A 17,944-nucleotide genomic window follows, 5' to 3' on the forward strand; every position below is an offset into this window, starting at 1 on the left:
TGGCTGCAGGTTTGAATGCCCTGCAAAAAACAAAGCCTTTGCGAGCATGTGACATGCACTTGACTGTGTTTTTTTTAGCCTTAGCATTTGCTGTGTTACAAAAACATGTTTCAGTGCACTAGTCTAACTCAGAGATTTCAAATATTTTCAATATTCTTTTGGCAAGGAGAGTGTTTTTTAATGAATAAAGTGCCTGTGGAAATAAAAATCCAAAAGTTGCCTGCAAATGTAAATAAAGCATATAAAACCACCGCCCATACTTGAAGAGAATGGGTGCTAACTCAGTAACTATAGAGAATAGCTGCTCAATAGTCATAAACGTTGATAGGATTCAAAGTTTGAGAAAAGAATATTATGTTTCTTTTGAGAGTTTACTGTGTTAATTAAATTTCTACTGTTTCTGCTTGGGCCTTAACTCTGTAACTTAGTTATCTTTAAAGAAAAATAAGTTCCTTTGAACTATTCTATTTCAAATGCTTGTTTTAATGACAGTCTTTACTCTGATGGGGATTTTTGTTTGTTATATGGAGGGGTTTTTTACCTGTTAAAAGTAAAGTCACCAAATGCTTTGATTACTCAATTTGAGGTAAAAGAGTTTGAAGAATGGTTTTTCCTTAAATGCAGAATTCAAGGGAGGGTGGGTTTTTATTACACTGCTACTAGGACTGAGGAAGAATGATTTCCATGGGAAGCATTATAGTGCTAAAACTTGTATATGTAGTTATTTGGGGTAAGCAGAATATTAGTACATGCGTATTGTTTTGCTGTTAATTTTATGCTCTATAAAGAGGCTATTTAGTACTAATTGAAAAAATGGATTTTAATGTTGCAATAGCTATTATTTTAACGTGAAACATCCATTTATGTACTGATATGCTAGAGCAAAATGTACATTTGATCATTAACTTGATTTAAAAGTATGAAAGTAATCTTATTTTTATCAAAATTAATGTGGAATTTAATCTCTGGACAAGCTTGAATTGGTCATACACCACTGAAACCAATCTTTCAATTGCATACAGAAGGAAGGCAGGCTTTTTTTTTTTTTATCTAGTGTAACTTCTTGACTAGACTAAGAGGGAAGGGAGACTAGATTACTGTTCTATAAAGAAAACGGGCAAAACCAGTAGTGTGTTTCAGCTGTGCTGAATAGCTTATTTTCACACTGTAGAATTTAAAATTTTCTTGAGACTCAGATTTAAGATGTCTTTAGTTCAGCTAAATTTTCACCTGTTCTTTTTATATTTTTTCTAATAGTTGCATTTTATTGGTGTACATTGTAATTAACCACTGAATTTCTGCCAAATATATATAAAAAAGATGCATTCTGTTCTGCTAATTTAAATCTGTGTTCTTAGGGTTTTTTTATTTTTTTTAATCCATGGCTAGTAAAATGTCCATTTGCTGTTTAGATTAAAGAGACGGTTGCCTTAATTGTTTGGAGGAAAGCTGACCTTGACCATTTGAAGCTTTATGTATTTCTAAAATTCCTGTAACTTCTGTAAAATTGCAATAAAACCTTTTTAATACAGTTCAGCCACTATTTTATGAGCCACTTGTCACTATCTTTATGGAATGCTTAACTATTTAAAAAGAAGTTTTTTAACAACACTGTTTAGAGTGGATAAGCACCTCTTGTTCCCTGCGGTTTTTTATTTTTGGGGGGGGATCACTTTAAAGATGGTGTACTTGTGTCTTGCCCACAGTGCTCTTCTCTTTTGGTGAGGGGGTATCAAGAGCTCTTCCTGTGTGGTGTGTGTGTGTGGAGGGGTGGTGTCTGTGGGTTTTTTTTGTTGTTCGGTTTTTTGTTTGTTTTGTTGGGGTTTTTGTTTTATTTATTTATTTGTGGGAAAGAACTAAAATTATTTTTCCTCTAAACTTAAAATTCAGATGTGATAAGCCTCTCTGTGCTGTTCTGTGTTTGCCAAGCAGTTGCTTTAACCTAGAGCTGAGACATGTTTCTGGGTTAGTCCTCGGTTATGAAAACAGAACATTTTGGTCTACTACTTAGAACTTCCAGCTTTTCTATTGGGGAAGGGGGAAGAAGGATCATCTGTATTTCCACTAAAAATGGATGCTTGCAGAAGAAGCGTTTGAAAGCAAGTCCTATGAGGTTGTGGGGAGCACTCTCTCTTTTTTTTTTTTTCTTCCGCCATTAGCTGAACCTGTGTGCTTATGTTTAACGACATCTTTTAAACTTCGACTGTGTCCAAGCACCGAGCCAGCTTTTGACCGCTGAAGGCGGCGGCGGTACCGGAGCCCGGCCCCGCTCCCCGCCCACAGACCCGGCGGGACGGGGTCAGGGCGTCGCGGGCCTCGCCTCCTGCCCGCCCCCGCCATCTTAAACCGCTACTCGCCGGCAGCGGGGCCAGCGCGCCGGTCCCACCGCCCGGGGAGATGGCGGCGCCGGGCACGGCGGCTTGGACGTGGCTGCTGCGGCCGCCCACCGCCACCGAGCTGCTGCTGGCGGCCCTGTGCTGGCTCGGCTGCTACTGGCTGCTGCGGCGGCGGCCGCGGGCGCTGTCGGGGCTGCCGCCGGGCCCCGCGCCCTGGCCGCTCGTGGGCAACTTCGCCTTCGCCCTCCTGCCGCCGCCGCTGCTGCGCCGGTGGGCGGTGGATGTGCGGGACTGCGGCCGCGTCTCCCCCGCCTTCTCTCCGCATGTCTTCCTCACCAGCCTCACGAAGATGTACGGCAGCGTCTTCCGCCTCTTCGTGGGCAGCCGCCCCTTCATCGTGCTCAACACCTTCGAGGCGGTGCGGGAGGCGCTGGTGCAGAAGGCGGAGGTGTTCAGCGACCGGCCCTCCGTGCCCATCGTCCTCATGATCACCCACAACAAGGGTAAGCGCCTGGGGGCGCCCCGGCGGGTGTCGCTCGGGGAGCTGTCGTACCCTGATGGATGGCCAGGGCGATGATACCGAGCGGGAACTGCGAGCGGGGCTCGTGGCTGCTGTGCCAAAATTTATTAATAACTATTGTGAATTGCAGAATGAACCATTTACTTGCTTTTTGCTCCTAGCGTGTGTCCTTCACCCTGCTGCTGACCGAAAGCACGCAGAGAGAAACTCGCTCTCCCTTGAGGTGGACGTACAGCATCCCCGTGAGCTGGGCAGTGCTGTGCTGTGCACCACAGCCCACCTCCGGATGACTGAAATGTCTGATCCCTTTAGCTCTATTCACAGTAAAGGAACCGAGGAGTGGCTGAGGGAGCTAGGGTTGTTTAGCCTGGAGAAGAGGAGGCTCGGAGGGACCTTATCGCTCTCCCAACTACCTGAAAGGAGGTTGTAGCCAGGTGGGGGTTGGCCTCTTCTCCCAGGCAACCAGTGGTAGGACAAGAAGACATGGTCTCAGGCTGCACCAAGGGAGGTTTAGGTTGGACATTAGGAAGAATTTCACAGAAAGGGTGATTAGGCCTTGAAATTGGCTGCCCAGGGAGGTGGTAGAGTCACTATCCCTAGCGGTGTTTAAGGAAAGACTGGATATGGCACTTAGTGCCATGGTCTAGTTGACCTGGTGTTGTTCAATCATAAATTGGACTCAATCTTAGAGGTCTTTTCCAACCTAATTGATTCTGTGACTGGCATTTGTGCAGGGGTTTAAGGAACCACTGGTCTGTCATGTAAGGGCTTTCTGATTTTGACTGTGTCAGGAGAAGAAATTTCCAAACTTTGGCAGTGGTACAAAAATGAGTGCTTCCCCAGTTCTTACCAAGGTAACAATGGCAAAGAGCAGGTTTCTGTGGAGTCCTGTAGCTGTGCAGTCTGTGCTGCCTGTGTGCAAGCTACTGTTGCTGAGATGTTTGCAGGTGTATTATTCTGCTTGTCAGAACTTATTGAGTATATTTGGGTTTGTGGTTTGTTTGTTTGTTTGTTTTTTGGGATTTTTTGTTTGTTTTGTTGTTATTTTTTGGTTTTGTTTTTTATTGGGGTTTTTTTACAGGTCAAAGGAGAGTTTACTAGCTTTTGCAAGAAGAGGGCATGGAGACTGTAAATGCATATTGGCAGTACTGCAGTTAGAATTTCTTCATGTTTAGTTTTTAGGTCATTATGGATGTCGGTGTTTGTGGAAAACTAATTTTCCATTTCCAGTTAGGAAGTGTAGCCCAGAAGGCTTGTTAGTGTGCTAGCTTGTTGTGAAACTTATCTTTTTTTATTTTTTATCAACTTATCTTAAATTTGTTGTTGAGTTTTGTGTTTGTTTTTTGTTTGTTTGGTTTGGTTTTTTTTTTTGTTTGTTTTTTTTGTTTTGTTTTGTTTTTAGTGAACCAGAATTACCCTTGTAAGGATAAGAGGAAAGCGAGAGACCTAGATCATGTTTATCAAAATGTGATCAGGTACCATTGCTGAACTTGGTTTAAAAAATAAAAAAATAAATTATAAATTATATTGATCTGGGATAGATATTGCTGGCACACTATCATGCGTGAGTATTTTTAGGTACAGTACTTCTAGCAAGAACTGGGGGAGGAAAAGGGAAGAGGAGTTAGATAATTTTAGCGGTGCTGTAAAACTGCATGTTTAAGCTCATGGTGGATTTCTTTTTCCTTAAGTACTGTGTATTTCGTGTTTCATGGTCTCTGACAGGCTTTTTTGAACATGGTGAACCAAGGTTAGCAAGAGCAATTAGCTGCTTTCACTAGTGGATGTTCCAGGGAAGTTGACTGTGGAAGGAGCCTGTTGTCCAGAGCCAGAGCGTGCTGCAGCCAAGTCCAGGGACTGTGCCTGCCTGTGTTGCACTGCAGCAGGGACATTACATTGCTTTACGTTTAGTTTTATCTGGAAGGTCACTGTAACTGTGCTCAGGCACGAGGACTGTTACATGAGGGCTGCCCAGTGTTCCATAAAACATCCTGATCTGGTGTGTAGCGCTTATGTTCACTGGTGCCACAGATTTGGGAGTGTTGAATTGCCACAGATGTGGGAGTGTTGTAGAATGAACCACAGGGGTGGTGTATTTTGAGTATACAAAGGGAAAAGTCAGTGAACGTGGGCAGTGCGGGCTGCTGGTTCTCCAAAAGCCAGTGTAAGTTACAGGTGCTGTCACTGGGCTGGCTTGGGTTTAGTGGTAGCATGAAGGAGATGACTGAAAGTCTGTGATGCTTCATTGGTGATAACTACTCTTTAGTGGTAGCATGAAGGAGATGACTGAACATCTGTGATGCTACATTTGTGATAACTACTCTTTCTTTTTTGTCTGTGGTTCATGGAGGAGGACAATGGGTTACAACACTCAAACTGGAGAACTCTGAAAGCTGGTCTGAGAGCCTCCTGAACATAGGTTCAGGAGTTTGTGGTGAGACTTTGCTGCAGGTCAGGACAGAGGCAGTTGTGTTAATATGTACTAGGAAAGGAAATGATAAAAGCAGGATGATGGGTAACTTCAGATCTGCTGGTCACAACTTGGGTACTACAGCACTGGGACGCTTTGAGTCAGTAAGTGTTCATTTTGGGTTTCTATATCTTTGTTCTATAAGCAAGCTACAGGGTATGAACTTACAGGGCTATTTTCTTGTAAGCTACATTTTCTGTCATAGTTTTGTCTTTACCCTGAGCTGACCTGCTGGGTATGGTATGGAAGAAAGCAGGGCTTATCTTAGCTTTGTGGCTTGATTGTGTGTGACATGCAAATGGAATATTGTGCCTGGGGGAGAGCAAGTAGAAGTATCAGAAATGGCAAATACTGTATTTCAACGACTTGATTAGTAAAGAAGGGAGACCTCCTTGGCTGGATGGGAAGTTCCATGAGAACTTAAGGGAGACGGTAGAAGTTAAGTCTTAATTGAAGGCTTCTGCACATACATCTGTGGGAAGAAAAATACTAGACTGGGGGAAAATGTAGACTTTGGTGGTTTTGTTTTAGTAAAGCGTTTTTGTATTTTATATCTATGAGAGGTAGCAGTGACTCAGTCTCTAGAGGGGATGGAGTCTGAGTGGTTGTCTACCATTTTAGCCCTGCCCTGTGCACATCCAGATGTGGACATCTGACAACACAGAAGTTAAGTGTTAAGGTCATGAATTCTGTGTTGGTCAATGCTCCCAGTATTGCAGTAACACTAAAGCTAGCAGAAAGAAATGGGGGGGAGGGAGGGTAAATTAGCTGTTGCCAGAACTTGCTTCTTGTAAGGATTTAAATTCTTTTCATGTAAAAAAGAAGAAGAAAATGAACTCTGGTTCTTATGAGTTTGTTGGTTGTATTGAAAGGTTTTCATTATCAGTTCGTTGAATTAGCCTTCTGCGATGAGCATGAAGTCCTGGTTATTCTTGTTGCTTCATTATTGTATTTTCTTCAGGTTTTTGTTTATTTGTTTTATTTTACTTTAGTTTGTGGGAGGTTTTGGTTTTTTGGTTAGGGTTGTTTTGTTTTTTTTAAAGAGTAGAGTTGTCTATGCTGGGTACCTTGACTTTTCAGGGCAGGCAGAGATTTTCTTTGAAAACAGCAAAGGACTATTCTGTTAGTGTAGCTTAGTAGTGATCCAGTTGACAGTTTGCTTTCTCCTCTTATCTCTGTTACTATAACTTCATGCTCTTCTTCCTCCTCAGTCTGTCTCCTGTATTATTCTTTCCCTATTTGCAAATCAGTTATTAGTATTCTGCAGCAATTTGGGGTTTCAGGATGTCAGAAAACACCGTGGTATGCGGCCACGCCCTGTGCAGGACTGCTGGAGAGACTCTGGGTGTGGGAAGGTATGTTGTTGGTGTCAGCTTTTCTGGGGCACTACGAGAGTCTTTTTTACATTCAAGACAACAGGTTGGTTTTATTTTATGAAAGTATTTGAATCCTAAAACTTACTTTCCTAATGACAGAAAGGGGAACAGATTGTGGATATGTAGTCTGGTTTTGAGATATTTGTTGTGGGATAGAAATAGTGATAACTTTGTTTTATTCCAAAAAATCCATGTTTCTTTTCCACCCCAGCCACAAACCTTGGAAATGTTGGTTCTTGGCCAAATTCAGCCCTGAATATGCCTGTTTTTTCACTTACCCTACTTGAGGACACCAAGTTAACCATTAACATTAGATATAGCAGGTTGTGTGTTTGTCACCCTGCGATGTCTTTGGCGTGGTCTTTTAATTCAACAGAAGAGATATTTCTGTTTGTAAGTGAGCAATAGTTATACTTGAAGCTAAGGGAGTTAATTTAAATGGTGTTTCATAATGACACAATCATGTAGAACAAGTGCCTGGAGGCATCAAAACTGATGCAGTTTGAGATGCAAATCAAGCAGGTTTTTGCCAAGTGGCTCTGAAGCTGTCTTTACCTTCCCGGTTCGTTCAGAGCATGTGTATCCTATATTTTTATTACAACTTAAAGAAAAATCTTGTTTGTAATAGAAACATATGCAAAAAGTATTGAGAAGTTTGTATAACATGAAGGTGAAAAGAAATACAAATTAGATTGTGCTTTAATGTCTTCTGTTCTGCTTCGCTGAAGGAATTCCTATCTCAGGACACTGAGGAGAAAAGGCAATAGCTAATCTATGTCCCAGAATAACAGTTCCTAAAAAATTATAATTTGTAATGAAGCATCTACAATACCTCTTCTCCATCCATCTTGCAAAGACTAATAAAACCACTGATGTAACTTCAATATTAATTTCATGGATTGGGAATAGGAGGAACAAGATTTCCCAAAGCTATTATAAAGAACCTTGTGTTCTTCCTCTAGCTCCTAGCCTAGTGCTTGGGATGGATTTATTGTGTATCATTTCCCTCTTTTCTGGGTCTTGGGTTGCAGGTCCATATAATTATTTCTTGTTGAAAATAGGGCATCTTGGTTTCAGACTCTTCCTTTCTTTTTCAGGTGTTATTTTTGCACCATACGGTCCTGTCTGGAAGCAACAGAGGAAATTCTCTCTCTCAACATTGCGCCATTTTGGAGTAGGGAGACATAGCTTAGAGCCTAAAATCATTGAGGAGCTGAACTTCATAAAGGAAGAAATGCTGAAGCATGGGAAGGATCCATTTAATCCCTTTCCAATCATTCGCAACGCAGTGTCCAATGTTATCTGTTCCATGGCCTTTGGCAAGCGTTTTAACTACGAAGATGTTGAGTTCAAGACGATGCTGAAGAACATGGCCCGTGCACTGGAGCTGAGCGTGAACAGCTACATGATCCTGGTCAACATCTGCCCTTGGCTCTACTACCTTCCCTTTGGGCCTTTCCGGGAGCTTCGGCAAACAGAACTAGATATTACTGCTTTTCTAAAGAAAATAATTGCACAGCACAGGGACACACTGGATGCAGCAAATCCCAGGGACTTCATTGATATGTACTTCATCCATGCGGAAGAGGAGAAGAACAACAAGGAGAGCAGCTTTAATGATGACTACCTATTTTTTATCATTGGTGACCTCTTCATTGCAGGCACAGATACTACTTCCAACACATTACTGTGGTGCCTGCTCTACATGTCCCTTTACCCAGAAGTACAAGGTAAGACTATTTTTATTCTAGGTGACTTATTCCAGACTGTAAAGCTCTAGATGGATGCTCAGAAACAGAAGCAAACAGCGACAGTGCAGATATCATTTGAAGTGTGTGTGAAACATTTGAAACAATGTGTGTATGTGCAATTTGAAAGGCTGATACATAATCAGACATCTTCTATCCTCCTGTGCTTTGAAGACCTCTAGGTTAGTGATATTAAGTACTAAATGGCCTTTTAATCTGTGCATTTCTTCTGTTTTGGGGCAAATCTTTTCCAAATAATTCCAGGGAACTTTAGCATGTTTGAGAAACTTTGGCAATTGTGGCATTCCAGGCATATAGCAGTGATACAAGATATGTAAGATCCATAGTGGTAAGGTTTGCTTTTATGCCTTCTGAGCAGGGAGGTTGTTGAGCCTAGTGACAGAGGCTGGGGAAGTGAAACACTGTCCACTGTAGAGGAAGATCAAATCAGAGACAGTTTAAGCAAATTGGACTTGGCACAAGTGCAGAGCACCAGCTGGTCAGTGTATTTGGACAGGCCTCTCCCCAGGAGTCTTGAGTGGTCGTTTCAATGGTCAGCCTTGGGTAGGTGGTTGATGATGGCAGGGGGTGGGAGGGTAAGACACATGGAACACGTGACCCCAAAGAAGTGGCAGAAGGAATTGATCTTGCTCATTATTAGGGAAAGATGACTGAGGGGAAACATTATGCTGTCTACAGCTGCCTGATTGGAAGATGCTGAGAAGATGGGGACAGTCTCCCCTGAGGTGTGCAGTGGAAGGGAGAGAAGCAGCGGAGACAGTCTGCAACAAGAAAATTCTAATCAGATACTAGGAAAAAAAAACTACCCTGTTGAAGATGGCAAAGAAGTGCAGCGGATTTTCCTGAGAGTTAATAGAATCTCTGACTTTAAAAGTATTCGAAACTCAGTGGGTTATGACCCTGAGTAGGCTCATCTACCCTCAGAGTCTGATCTGTCTAGAATAATCACTTCTAAATAGGCCGAGATCATAGTTTATTGCACCAAGTCAACCAGTTTGTTGACCAAAGATTGCACAATGGGGCATCAGTTCAATACGTGGAAGAGAGAGTTCATTGGGACAACTGCAAAATAAACTTTTATTGCATAGGCTTATTCTTCTGTCTTTGATGTCTGCATGTTATCACTGCTTGACTTGATATGCAGTTACATGAATTAGATATATTCTAAATTACACAAATGAGATCTGGAAGAGTGTTGTGTTGGTTTGGGTTTTTTAACCTCTTTCCTACCTGCGTGTTACTGTATGTCTATGTGCTGGTCAATTTTCCTTCTTCTGGTGATCTCTTTTATTGCTTCTCCAATTCCACCTTTCCTTATGTGGCTGTTGTTGAGTAATCTAAATAAGCTCAATAGTCTAGAGTGTATCACTTAGCTATGGAATGTGATTCTCTTACTTCTAGTATCCTGTTCCTTATGTATCCTGATTGCCTTGGAGTAAGGTAGGGGCCTCTTTTTTTGACTCTGGTAATGTGTTTCTCTTAAACATATTGACATGGTTTTTTCCCTAAAGAAAATACCTGAATTTTGTAACTTTTAGCAGTAGCAAATGTTACTTGCAGACATGGAAAGGCAAGCTAAAGGCTATCAGGGAAAAAAATCTGGAATAACCTTTTTCTCTTTGGAAACCAGTTTTGCTTTTTACATGGAAAAAAAAAAAGGATTGGTGTGAGACAATGTGCTGAGGCCATGTGGAGTATTTGGTTTGTTCTGTTCCCTGACTTTGTTTTGGTCCTTAACTTCTGAAGATCTGTGAGATTTTTAAATATGTGAAAAGTTGTGGAACAGTTCAAATATCATGCTGTTAGTGGAGAACTGCTCAAGTTTGTGTTTTTGCACTTAGCAATGTGAGCAGCAGTTTGGCTGCTTTCTGTATAGTTCAGCATTTCTTTACTAACTGAACAAATGAGTTGTTTGAGATGAAGCACTGATGTGACACTTGGCGTGAGACAGTCTCCTTAATTTTATTTTTTTATATTGAAAACTTTGTTTAAATTACTGCGCATACCTGAATACTGGGATATGGTGTGTCACTAATAAAAGTAGCAACCCCTCACAAAGAAAATTCTGGAGGGCCATGCCATCAGCAGCACATCTCTTGCTGTGTTTTTTAATGTTCTTCATACATGAACTTTTTTACTAGTGAAACCATTAGGTGGCAGCAGCTGTTCATTGAACCCAGTTCAGGCAGCAGTTCTGGATTTTACTTGGGAAACTGGGACACTTTTTTTTGTGTTGAGCTTTCATTTAATCTTGTGTCACTGCTAAGAGAAAAGTGCAAAAACTCAAGAGTATCAGCAGCCTGGTTGGAAAAGGCAGGCAGGACAACCACAAAGTATTCAGGATACAAAAGGTGAAAATTGAAAACTGACTTATTATTTTTGATTAAAGGTGTAGTTTTGAGGTCTCCTCTTTCAAGATTGTCTTTTGCTGTGTAGCCAGATTCCAAGTTACCTGTAAGAGAAGGCATATCATCCTGCATGTACATAGGTGAAGCAAATCTTGCATCTTGGAAACTTCTGTGAAGAGAACTAATTGGATGATGAGTCCTTTGAGAGATGAAAGGGACAAACAAATATTTTGACAGTTTATGCTTCCCATGAATGAGAAAGGAAAATAGCTCATTAACTTTTTTTCCTTTGCAGAAGGGCTGTGTGGGAAAGGAGCATCTACTGCTGCCTTTTGGGGGAACTGGGAAATAGCTGAGTTTAGGTTCTGTGAATAGAAAGTAAGAAGTGGCAAGAACAAGTTAAATGGCTTCTACACTTGCAGTAACAGCACCAGAATTCCTGCTCCAGAATGAAGTGTCTAAAGCAGCTGCATGAAAAGCTTTCCAATATCTCTGTGTGCAGGCACACACTACACACACTTCTCTTTTTGTTTAAGGTTTTTAATGCATGGCAGAAGCTTGATGTTTTCACCATTCAAATTACTGCATATATATATATATAATTAACCTCTTAAAGTAAGATTATGGATATATTTGGAATTACCACAGAACTTTTCCTGCACTCTTCCAATGCAGAAGTGTGAGCAATGTCTGTCATCTCAGTAGCTTTATTTTTGACAATTGTGCTTGGTTGTTTTCTTCTTAACTGAGCCTCTTCTTAAAGCTCATGCTGGCATAATTATTTCAGCTAGGGATCACATCTTGAAGTAATTTTTGAGAAATCTGTGTAAACAATGAAGCATAGACAGATGATATTGGGAAGATGTCTCCTGACATATTGTGCATCTTTTGAATTTTTTATTTTTCTTGCTCCCTTTGAATAGAGAAGGTTCATGCAGAAGTTGAAGCAGTTCTAGGACGTGACAAAGTTCCCTCGCTTACTCACAAGGCTCAAATGCCCTTCACAGAGGCAACCATTATGGAAGTGCAGAGGATGACTGCAGTTGTTCCCCTCTCTATTCCTCGAATGGCCTCAGAAACTGCTCGTAAGTGTTTCTAGAGACTTCTTACTTACAGTATTTCTTTTGGGGATGAAGATCTGATGGGACATGTAGTGATAATTTACAAAGACCTCATTTATGTGTTAGACCTGTAACCCAAGTACGTAAAATGCCATTTTTAGAGAGTAGGTGGCCTCAAGATACTCCTCTATTTAAGCAGCATATCTGACCTAACATCCTAATTTAGGGCAATTTCTTTTACGTGGATCAGCCTGTATTGACTGATATGCTTAGTTGTAGCTGGCAGCTGAGACTCCACCTTTGTACCTGAAACAGCAGAGTTGTTTTTGGCATTCTGACACAGAGGTCTGAAAACATCAATTTAGAGCAGGTCATTGGTTAAAGGCTTATACCATTGACCTCCACGTATTTTTCCAGCTTATCTATTGCTGAGCAATGGCTAAAGCCAGTGTAAGATAGTCATACTCAGCTTTCAAACCCAGTACTGAATTGATCTTTTTAAATTGTTTTGGCTTCAGGACAGTGAGGTGCAACAAGCTGAAATGAGACTAGTAATTTCAAGACCCTCTTGTGACAACAGTTCAAAACCCGTCCCTTTACTGTGCTGGGGCTCTATGACAGCACAGGAGTAAGAGGAAACTGGGTTGCAGCATTTGCATGCTGCAGAGTGCATTTCTTACAATTGCTGCTGCTTTTTCTCTGCAGGGAGCTGTTGGTGTAACTTGATGTCTTTCCAGCTGCTCAGGCGTGTGTGATTCTGACTCAAACAGGGTAGCAGAGATCACCTTTGCCTTAAGCTTTTGCTACATTTGCCACCCACTGCTAGGGATGGATATAATTTTTTATGACATCTTCTAGTTGTCTTTTTAGTGATATGTTTCCCGTGTTTACTTCTAGCAACTTGTCAGATCTCTGTCTCTGTGCTTTTGTTTCAAGTGCTGCAGGGATATACCATTCCTAAGGGCAGTGTGATTGTGCCCAACCTGTGGTCAGTACACAGAGATCCTAACATTTGGGAGAAACCAGATGAATTTCAACCATCAAGATTTCTGGATGAAAATGGGCAGCTAATTAAGAAAGAATCATTCATTCCTTTTGGAATGGGTAAGATAATCCACATGCAGTCATTGGGCGCTGGGGGGGGTGGTGTTTCAAGTGTAAGGCCTTGGAGGTATGAGATGTAAAAAATGCACGTAGGACCAACTATAGATCTTATTTTATTCTTACAGTTGGTGACTTGCAAAATGGGTTGGGTTCCTAAAGTCTCCAGCTGCCAGGCAGAAAGTATGACTTGTCCTTTGCTAATACTTTTGTTGCAGATGTAAATGCTGTTAATACAAAGTAATACTGATGAGCAGGGCTTAGAACAAAATATTGAGAGTTCATAGCTTAATAGTAGCTTAAGCCTTTCTGTGTTTGGACTATGGTAGCACAGGAATTACATGTGTGTTAACAAAGGGATCAACTGTGTAAAGCCAGTAACATATCTCTTCTAACTGTTCTTCAGGTAAACGTGTGTGCATGGGAGAGCAGTTGGCAAAAATGGAGCTGTTCTTGATTTTCACAAGTTTAATGCAAAGTTTTACCTTTTTGTACCCTGAAAATGCTGCAAAACCATCCATGGAGGGAAGGTTTGGTCTGACTTTGGCTCCATGTCCATTCAACATAATAGCTTTGAAGAGATGATATAAAATCAAAAAAGATTTAGCAAAGAAATACTGCACTTTTAAAATCCAGCTTTTTGTTTCCATCTCTTGTTTTTTTTTTCTCAGGAAAACACTAACTGCATATACTTTCATAGCCAGTGATCACTCCATTTAGACTTCTGGAAAGTAAAGATTTTCTTTGTCAGCTGTTGCATTCCACAAACAATCTGACAGCATAGTTTTCAATTTGATATTAAAACTTGCTGGGCTTAAACCCTGTCTGTAAGCTATTGCTGTCAGTTTGTCAAATGTTAATTATGGGAGAATGGTCCAAAACATCTGTTAATGCTTTAGCAGATAGTAATTGTAAAAAATTGTGAAAGCAGCACATAAACAATTAATTTACCAAAGGAGTGAAGGACATTGTATAATATCAAAAGGATTAACAAATGACAGGGTGTTAGCATTTTCTGTGTAAAGAAACATTGTAATTGAGCTTAACTAATGACACACACTTTTTGGAAACTACTAAATGACACTTCTATTAACCTTGGAGGATTCTTTCTTGCAAGTAACTCATAGGTGTAGATAGGATTGAATCAGTCTGGATTCCTGGATTCAAACATACTTGACTATCAGGGCTCACTTAAAACATGTAGGTGCCAACTCTGAAAACCCCAGGTTTGAGGCCACATGGATGCTTGAATATGCCATATTCTCAACATGAAACAAGTGTGCAGCATATGGATGCAGATGTTTTATTTCGGCATATAAATGAGAGCGGAATCCCCTAACAAGAAACAGCAGAAGTCTGTTCTTTCTGGTGCCAAGCAGATATTCAAGATGACATCTGTGCTGCCTCTTGGCGTTCACTGTTTTCCCCACAGCAGCAGTGGCTGCAGTCTGGATGAGACCAACACCCACTCATAGGGAGAAACTCGACATGTGCAATCCTGGACTCAGGGCTTGCACTCAAGTTTTTCATTCACCAGCAGTACGGACAGTACTGCCACAACCTCTACGGCTTTGGGAACTGGACTCTTCAAATATGACTTCACAGTGGCATTAGAAGTGAAGGTCTTATGCATTTACCATGGAACAGGAGGAATCTGACAAACTTGAGGTTTGAGTATAATGTCTTTGTTATCTTCCACACGAAGTACAAATATCTAGTTCATATAGTACTACTGTATCAGTACCTTATTCTTTATATATGCAGAATCTTAGTGCTGTTAACCACTGTTAAACCAATGGCCAAGGAAACCTCATGTTAGGTGTTTTGGAACAGGGCGATCAGTCTTGCTTTGTATTTGAAAGATCTTTTAAACACATCAAGTGATCTTTGGGGGGGAATATGTAACAACCTTTAATTATTCTTAATTATTATTAAATTACTTTATACCCCTTTTTATCTAGCAGAATTTCATATCACATGAATTAAGTTCTTATGTACTCTTTTAAAGAAAGTTTTCTCCCCGTCACTGGAGATCTAGAGAATACTGGGAGTCCTCCTAATGTCAAGTTTACAAGACTGGAATGTTAATTTGACTGTAATTTAGAATTGGGTATTCCATGGCAGAAACTGAATCTAAATTGTAAAAGAAGAATCAACTTTTCAGCTTTAAATTAATGTCTGTTTCTGTCACTTTTAAACTTGAAATTTTATAAGCCAGGTAGTGCCTAACAGAGACTGTAAGATAGTTATTTCGGATTTAAATTAAGGTTTTCTGTTACCTGTTTTGAATAACAGAGTGTCTTAATTTCTGAATTATGTATTTGATTGGTCAGGTATCCCTCTGTTTGTGTGAGAACTTCCAGTTCTTATGTGGGCTAACTTTGGACTTCATAAGCTTCTGTTGAATTTTTTATTAGTATGAAATTTTTGAAAACTTAGCACGACAAAAAGTTGAATTTGATACCAATGCTAGTGAACTTGCTCTAAAAGCTAACAGTATTGGAGAATTAAGCACTCGTTTCTTTAATTTTGTATTTTCCAATGAATAAATAGATTCTGTACAGTCAGGATTTTTGTCTGAAAAATCCTTAAAATAGTATATGCTTGACTGAGAAGCTAAAATTTAGTGCTGATAATATTTATCTTTCTGTTGAAATGCCTTTTAAGCAACATAATGATGTTGGTGTGCAACTGATCACTTATACAAAATATCTGTCCTTTTGATCAATGAGGACACATTTGAAAAGCACTTTAGTGTTTTATTTTTACATTTTCCAAAGAAAACACAATTTGCATAATCCCCTAGTATGTGAAATTGTACATATTTGTGCTTGTTTTGCCTGCTGAGTTTAGTTTAAAATGTCACCTTTGAAAACTATCCTTTGAAAATTATTCTTCTGCAAATAGTATCTTGAGAATGTGGTTTTTGGTGATACCTGTAATCAAATGCTGCATCGTGTGACAAGCTAAAAATACTGATGCGAAGGTTCAGTCACGTCAGTGTCTGTCAGAATGCAAGATGCCGTTAGAAATTACAATAAAGACTTGCCTTTCATGCCTTCTAGATGCACTGAAATTTTCACAGGATGCCATCAAAGTAGCTAAACAGTAGCATAAAAGCAACAAAATCTTTGTGGTTTTCAAAGCGTGTTGCCATCTTTGGCAAACTAAGTAAAATGGTAACAGATTTGGTTTGTGTTTGTAAATATATCCTCCCCCTCTGTTTTTTTAGCAGAGGAAGCATATCAAATGCCTTGTTGAAAAATGTATATATAAGAGTGGCTGTTTCTGAATGCTGAAAATATCTGTGTCTAAAAATTACTTCAGACTTTGCTTCAATATATTTTTATTTTTAATAAAGTAATTCCCAAGTAAGTGTGTGACAGCTTTGCATAGTCCTTTTGATGAGTTCCACTTACTGACTAAGCTTGTGGTGTTTGGCATCTTACAATGAAAGTTTCTGAGTGACAAAATATTACAAAATGTTTTTGGATGAGGAGTGAAGGACATGGGGGAACAAAGTGAAATTGGAAAAATACACTGCCAGGCATGTTATGATCAAATGATACAAGGAATGTTTTAAAAACACTCACAGAATAAAAGGAGAGAGAAGGGTAGAGATGAGGAAGATAAAAGGGCAAATGAGTTGTCACCAGGAGGAGATGCACCGTGTGCAAGAAAGAAAATCTTGGGTGGGAGCTGAGGTGTAGTTTTGTTGGACTCCTGGCATAGAGAGGCATGGAGGGCAGAGAGGGAGAAGAGTGGCTATGGAGAGCCTGGGGGGGAGGACAGAGAGCTGGGGCCTCTGGCCTAGAGGAGGCCCGGTGGAGGGAGGAGATTGTTATATATAGAAGGGAAGACCTGGGAGCAGACAGCTGAAGTGCTTGTGGGGAAGGAGTGAGTATGAGCACTGGTGTGTGCTGGAAGCTGGGCACTCAGGAGCAACAGCTGTATGTAGAAATTGTGTCTTATACCCTGGGCTTAGGTTGCAGGTTACTTGGCATAGTGCTTTTTATTTTTTTTTTTTTTTTTTTTTTTTTTAAGGGAAATTCATTAGTTACCCATTCAGCTGTCATTTGTATACACAAAGAACAGTAACTCTGAGTCTCTGTTTGAGTAAAGCTGTTCTCACAACCACTTCCTGCTCCTGCCTAACCTACTGTCAGGTGAGGCTGAGTGAGGAAATGAGGAATTTTTTTGCATTGGGCTTTTGGTACAAAGTGCAGAGATATGAGAATCCTCTTATTTTTTATTTGACTCAAACAAGCTGCTCAATGTTTACCCTGATGCTGACTTAAGTAGAATATGCTGTAATTGCTGTACTGTCAGCTGCTGCTGTTGCTGACTTGAAGTGCTGGTTGTTCTGGAGATAAATTAAATACATGGAAAATCAGGTCTGTCTGCATCTGATATGATTCGATTGTTAGTATTTATAAAGGAAATAATTTTTTGTTGTTGTTTACTATATGACTTGTGCTAGCCTGGAAATAAAATCCCCTTCTAGTCAGGAAACACTTGTTATAGAGAGAGAGCTTCTAATGATGTGAACAGGAAGGACACTGAGGTGCTGGAGAGGGTCCAGAGAAGGGCAATGGAGCTGGTGAAGGGCCGAGAGGGTAAGTCCTGTGAGGAGCAGCTTAGGGAGCTGGGGCTGTTTAGCCTGGAGAAAAAGGAGGCTCCGGAGACCTTGTCGCTTTCTACAAGTGCCTGAAAGGAGGTTGTAGCCAGGTGGGAATCGGTCTGTTCTCCCGTACAAATAGCACTAGGACAAGAAGACATAAGCTCAAGCAGCACCTGGAGAGGTTTAGGATGAGCATTAGGAAGAATTTCTTCACATAAAGGGTGATTAGACATTGGTAGGTAGTGGGGTCACAGTCCCTGGAGGTGTTTAAGGAAAGACTTGGTGCCATGGTCTAGTTTGACATGGTGTTCGGTCATGGGTTGGACTCGGTGATCTCAGAGG

At 40.6% G+C, this 17,944-nt stretch overlaps 1 protein-coding gene across 1 annotated transcript; it reads left to right on the forward strand.

The window, feature by feature from the left end:
- Positions 1-2,233: 2,233 nt before the first annotated feature.
- Positions 2,234-16,356, forward strand: LOC113996005 (cytochrome P450 2U1). Its single transcript, XM_027736605.2, has 5 exons — positions 2,234-2,839; positions 7,800-8,432; positions 11,743-11,904; positions 12,817-12,984; positions 13,388-16,356. The coding sequence occupies exons 1-5, from the start codon at positions 2,398-2,400 to the stop codon at positions 13,564-13,566; spliced, it is 1,584 nt and encodes a 527-aa protein (XP_027592406.1). The 5' UTR covers positions 2,234-2,397; the 3' UTR covers positions 13,567-16,356.
- Positions 16,357-17,944: the final 1,588 nt, after the last annotated feature.

The sequence above is a fragment of the Pipra filicauda genome, unplaced genomic scaffold (assembly GCF_003945595.2).
Source record: "Pipra filicauda isolate LSUMZ 115617 unplaced genomic scaffold, ASM394559v2 scaffold17_size4572894_pilon, whole genome shotgun sequence".
In the NCBI taxonomy this organism is placed as follows: Eukaryota; Metazoa; Chordata; class Aves; order Passeriformes; family Pipridae; genus Pipra; species Pipra filicauda.